At 38.2% G+C, this 6,000-nt stretch overlaps 1 protein-coding gene across 2 annotated transcripts in view; it reads right to left on the bottom strand.

Moving 5' to 3' along the window:
* Positions 1 to 2,542: 2,542 nt before the first annotated feature.
* Positions 2,543 to 6,000, bottom strand: part of snrnp70 (small nuclear ribonucleoprotein 70 (U1)) — an 83,288-nt gene continuing 79,830 nt past the window's right edge. For both annotated transcript variants that reach the window (XM_039774650.1, XM_039774651.1), the window contains exon 10: positions 2,543 to 3,899. In XM_039774650.1, coding sequence (XP_039630584.1) covers positions 3,008 to 3,899 — 892 coding nt within the window. In that variant the 3' untranslated portion in view covers positions 2,543 to 3,007. The remainder of the gene's footprint in view (positions 3,900 to 6,000) is intronic.

Genomic DNA, 6,000 nt, shown 5'->3' with positions numbered 1-6,000 from the left:
CAAGAAATACAACTTGAAATAAAACTGTCACTTTCACTCGTCAAAGTTGAAAGGGTGGGCTCTAACACACCCTCTAGTTACAGATTGGTGAATCGATAGCACAAGAATTAGAAAAATGCTTACTACTGCGGATGAAATGGATTCTGCCGAAGATATTACGTATTTCAGAGAGAGAACTGAAGATTTATCGGAAGAAATTACAATGTTGGCGGCCCTTTTAGACTCCAATATAGATGAAACTATTTTTGAAATTATCGAAGAACAGGTGGAAGGGACTCTATTATGCTCCAGTTAAGGTGACGCAGTTCCCTGCTCTGGATGTCCATCCTTTGACATTCCAGCTGAATCAATAGAACATCTTCTGTTATGCGGTTTAAAAGTACGACAGATTGCAGATCTATATGGTGTATCGGGGAAGACGTTCACAAGGCGAATGAGCCAGTTTGATAAAAAGGTAAGCTGCAACGGCTATATTAGTTTGTGCTGCTTTGGGTATTCCATGTCAAAGTACCTAAACTAATATTTTGAACTGAATATTATTGATATAAAGTCAGGTGCATATTCACAGGTACTTTTTCAAACTTTGTCACTGATTAGATCTGTTGAGTGGTTTGAAAAAGTGATCATGATTAAGAGAATAAAACTGAAAAAAAGCTAACTTTTACAGTACCATAAATTTATACCCAATGTCCCATATATTTGTCTTTTTTCCTCCGTGCTGCAAGAACCGTCTTTCCCACATTTCGACATATGTACCTTTTGCAATGCGCACACTTCTCTCTATGCTGTGGTTTCTATTACATTGAAAGGGCACTTGACTGTTTTCTTTCCTGGGGAAGTGGCTGACTAGGAACAGAAGCTTGACGAGGATGTTGCATCCTCCTTTTCTTTTTCCATCTCCTTTTCTAGTAAGATGCGATGATAAAGTTCCTCTGCAAGTGGAGCCATGAACACTCTTTTCACAGTGGCCCCGTGCACACCTTGCACAGTATATGTGTGTTGATCGCCGCCAGGTGAAGCTTGTTATAGCACACAGCAACTGTCCACCTGCGTGTTCCTGCTTGCACTGAATAAGCTCACGCCTTCTAGTGCACAATGTCAACACAGCACAGAGAAAAAAGAAATTGTGACACCAGAAGGTGTGAGCTTATTCAGTGCAGCAGAATCAACACATATGTACTGTAAAAGGCATGCACGGGGGCCACTGTGATTACAAGTCAGCAAATCTTATCGCTATGCCATGGAAGCTGTTGTATCGTCCTTGAACCTTTTGTGAAAGTGTTTATTTGATCTTTGGACTTCAGGATTCACATATTCTATAGTTTATGCCTACATGTTCTAACATTTATTACTAAAATATGAAAAAGTTTGTTTTAACAATGTGTTTACACAGATTACTATAGAAACGGAACACAAATGAAATGCATGTGTTCCAAATAACGATTATTTCCACTCAAAAACTCCAGCACTTCACTCCCAGATAAACAAGGCACAAGCTGGCAGAAGTTTGTGAACATTCTGCAATGGTGGGGAGAGGGGTGGAATAGCAGGCTGCTTGTCTTAATCGGCACATTTACTGGACAAAAGACGCTGAGGGAGAGGTGCGAACGAATTTAAGGTGGGCCGGATTTAAGAGTTTTCATATAGGCTCTGGTAATTCTAGTGTTAAATTCTCCAGGATAATGTGAAGGTGTCTGTCTGTCAACTTAAGCTCAGAAGAGGCTGGGTGATGCAACAGGACAATGACCACTAATAACAAAGCAAATCCACAGCACAATGGCTTCAGAAGAACAAACTCCACCTTTTGGAGTGGCCCAGTCAAAGCCCAGATCTCAATTCTATTGAGATGCTGTGGAATGACTTGGAGAGCCATACAGAGAAGACAACCAAAGAATATGGAAGAGTTAAGGCAGTTCTACAAGGAAGAATGGGCTAAAATTCCCCCTGTACAATGTGCAGGTCTGAGCTGTAGTTACAGGACGCACCTGTTTGAGGTCACTGCTGCCAAAGGAGGGTCAACCAGTTATTAAAAACCAAGGTTCACTTACTTTTTCCATTACCACTGTGAACACTGAATGAGTTTGTAAACAGATCACTTTATGACCAATTCATGCAGTAAAGCAGATAATTCCAAAGGGTTCACATACTTTTTATTTTGACTGGATGTTGACTAGTTACACATTAAATACAACAGATTTTTTTTTTAAAATAAAAAAAACTTTATTGAGAAAAATCTAAATTTAATAAAAAAAAAAAAAAACAAAAAACACCCTATACATCAAGCGGTTAACCTACATAACATGTGAATGAATGCAAGAGGAACGTCTAGGCATATGTTAATTACAGACACCGTGATGATCTCCCACATGTGTGTGTGTGCACACACATATATATATATATATATATATATATATATATATATATATATATATATATATATATATATATATATATTTATATATATATATATATATATATATATATATATATACACACACATACATACACACATTTTTATACACAGTCACCTTTTTCAAATCTCTCACAAACAGGCAGCAATTTGCCATGGCCCATTAAGACTGACATACTATGCTAATGATGAACTTTCACACCTAGAAGAATTGCTGCCTTAAAGCCCAGCTGGACTTCTTGATTTTAATTTGTAAAAACTGCACAAAATGTTAGTAAATACTGAATGTCAGGTCATTTAACTACCACAAGCATGGACAGCATTTCTAAAACTGATTCAACCTTAAAGGGGCAGCATCCTTGGAAAAGTGAACTCCTCATATTCAGTATGAAAATTGAAACATTTTTCCTCAATGTCCAAAAAACATTCCACTTTTGTATTAAGTACAGTTGGCTCCCCTATTCATGCAGAAAGAAATAAAATTATTGAACAGTAACCAAGTGCCTTGGCTTAAATTTGCAGAATTGCCAATGACCAGTATATTTCAACAGCCTTTAAACATGTAGATTTCTACAGTGCAAAAAACAAAATGAAATTTTAATATCCCTCTACAGTTGGTTCCATCTTGTAACCATTTTCTGCAGACATGTAACCATCCCCAGACTGAAAAGACTCCTGATCCATGAATGTATCTTGACCCATCTCCTCTTGCTGCGATTCCCTGGGAAGCTGAACCATACCATTGTTGTCTGGCAATGATGGTGGCAGAGACGTTTGTTGCGGCCTATCATCTTTTCTTTCACCCCTCTCACGCTCTCTTTCCCGTTTATGTTCTCGGTCACTCCTATCCCTGTCCCTATCTCTCCTCCTCTCTCTGTCCCGATCCTTCTCTCTCTCTCTGTCTTTATCTCTATGGCTACGTCGTCTATCTCTGTCCCTGTCTCTATCCTTGTCTCTGTCTTTTTCACGTTCTCTGTTGCGTTCCTCTCCCACAACAGCTTCTCCTCCATCGTCTTTGGAAACTTCTGGAGCAGCAGAAGCCAAGGAGTTGTGTTCATCCTGTAAACTTTCCCCTCCTGTACTAAGATCAGGCATGACTGAATTACCTTCAGGTATCCCTTCATCTTTTGTACCACGATCTCTGTCACGCTCCCGCTTTCTGTCTCTGCTGCGGCTTCTCCTCTTCCTGTCGCTGCGATCAGCTCCTCCTCTCTCCCTGTCACGACTGCGCTCTCTGCTTCCTCCTCCCGCAGCCACAACACCTGGTCGCTCTCTTTCTCGTCGACGGCTGCTTCCACTCTCTTCAGAGCTACCCACAATCAAACCACCTGCCCCCCCACCACGCTCTGCAGCTAATACTCCGCCTCTCTCTCTTGACCGGGACCGACGGCGTCTCTCACGGGACCTAGAGCGCCGGCGCTCTCCACGTTCCTTCTCTCGCTCTCTGCTTCGTTCTGAACGCCGTTCTCCTCTTTCTCTTTCTCTATCCCTAAAAATGGGAAGGAAAAAAAATTGTATCACTTAAGAGCATTAAGAAACATGTTTGCATATTTATCTAACTTTGTGGTATTTACAAATGTAGGCAACAACCACAGGATATATTATATATATATATATATATATATATATATATATATATATATATATATATATATATATGACAGTTCAACTACATGAATTAAAACAGGATTCTGTATGTGCAATTGAATTAAACCTCTTAAACTGCTTTTGTACCGTAAAAGCTTGCGTAAAATCCCAAGAATATTTAAATAAAAGAATACTGCTCTTTTTAAGAGTTAATCAGCATCAACAGCAGCATCTTGCATTAACATTTTTATTGTAACTCTTACATTACTCCACAAGGCAGGGGCTCTCAAACTCTGTCCTGGGGACCCATTGTGGTAACAGGTTTTTGCTTCAAACAGATTCTGTTTTTAATTGGACTTGAATTATGTGAACTGTTATTTCCAAGATTCTGAGTCTTGGGAACAATATGGAAATTGGAAAACTAAGTTTTTTTTTTTGTTTTTTTTTTAACCAAAAAGTACTAAGCAGGTGCATAGGAATAAAGATTTTTTTTTTCTTTTATACATTTTCATCTTGATTTTCATTCTGCTTTTTCTGGTGTTCAAATTGTTTAAATAATCCATTATTTACTAATTAGTGGGTCTGACAGTAAAGTAGTTGCAGCCTTTTATGATTCAGTGTCATTTGCCAGAGTGTCCACTATGCTCCATTTTAATTGTCATTATTAAGATACAATGAACGGGCAAAATATAACAAACAAAACAGAGATCAGCATTTAAATCTATAGCAAAAATGTAAGTATTACTAAATGTATTGTAAATGTAAAAATCATGCCTCTAAGATTTTCTGAATAAGAGGGAAAAAAACACCTAAAATAATGAGATTATTGTTATCAGTTGTCACCATTACAACTCTGGTGTATAAACTTTAAAAACCTGAAGCCACAATGGGCCCCCAGGACCTACTAGGAGACCCTCTGCCATAAGGTGTTATGGCAAGCCTTTTATTTTCTGCTTACAAACAGAAGAGTAGATTTTGTGTTGCAAGTTTGACAGTGTGAGTGGCAGGAAGATAGCCATTCCTTAAAGGACAAAATAGGGCCTTCAAATACCAACTGTGGGCTACTGAAGACTGGACAAAGTCTACTCTTCACAGTAGAGACCATTACATGCCTTTATTCAACCACTGTTAAGCCTTGCCTGAAACTGCTGTGTTGTGAAACACCTATTATGCAAGTGGTGAACCTCAAAATTGTCTCTTCTGACTGGGTTCTGACTTTGTCTGCCAGATAACTTCCTACCCGAGTTTCTCCCACTTTACAATAATCTTAGCATTGTGTAGGACACCATACTCAATTTTTTTTTTTTACAGTTTCTCTCAATGAAAGGCCTACACCTCTAAGCATAATAATGCACTCGCTCATTTCATTTGAAAACTGCAGTTTTCTAGCCATTAACTCTGGAATATTGTCCAAGTAGAACTTCAGATGGTGTAGTAACACTTTCTGCTCCAATTCTGCTTTAACACAGAGGGAATTTAACCAACAAAAGTTGGGACACCTGTACAAATGGTTTGCTTCAACCTACAAGCAAGCAAGGCTTAATTTACTTTAATTGCTATAGAACATCTGCAGGTTGTAACCTATCAGTGGTTCGCAGAAAGTCCATTTGAAATTCCTTTTTTCAGTTTTTGCTAATCTAAACGTCTGCCAGTTTGATGCTTGCCTTTTCACCATTTAGGTCATTCATTGCATTTCAACTGAATAAACCTGAAAAAAAAACCTGGAAAAACTTAGGAATTCCAAAACTGAATTATTATTAATAAATATTGTATCTCTCTCATTCATTCATAGTTTCATTCACTCAGAGCTACAGAGAGAGCTTGATGGCAGATATTCAGAAGGTGTGTTACAAAATATCACATTAAGGGTTCCAATAATTTTATCCAAGCCATTTCTAAAACATACATAAAATCCTAAATCAAGTGTCTGCTTTAAGGAAATCAAAACAAAGAATAGTGGATGACAATTACTCTCATCTGTTTTAACTTATTTCTTGGAAATC

This window comes from Polypterus senegalus, chromosome 13 (assembly GCF_016835505.1).
Source record: "Polypterus senegalus isolate Bchr_013 chromosome 13, ASM1683550v1, whole genome shotgun sequence".
In the NCBI taxonomy this organism is placed as follows: domain Eukaryota; kingdom Metazoa; phylum Chordata; class Cladistia; order Polypteriformes; family Polypteridae; genus Polypterus; species Polypterus senegalus.
This window is presented reverse-complemented; position numbering and strand designations above follow the sequence as displayed.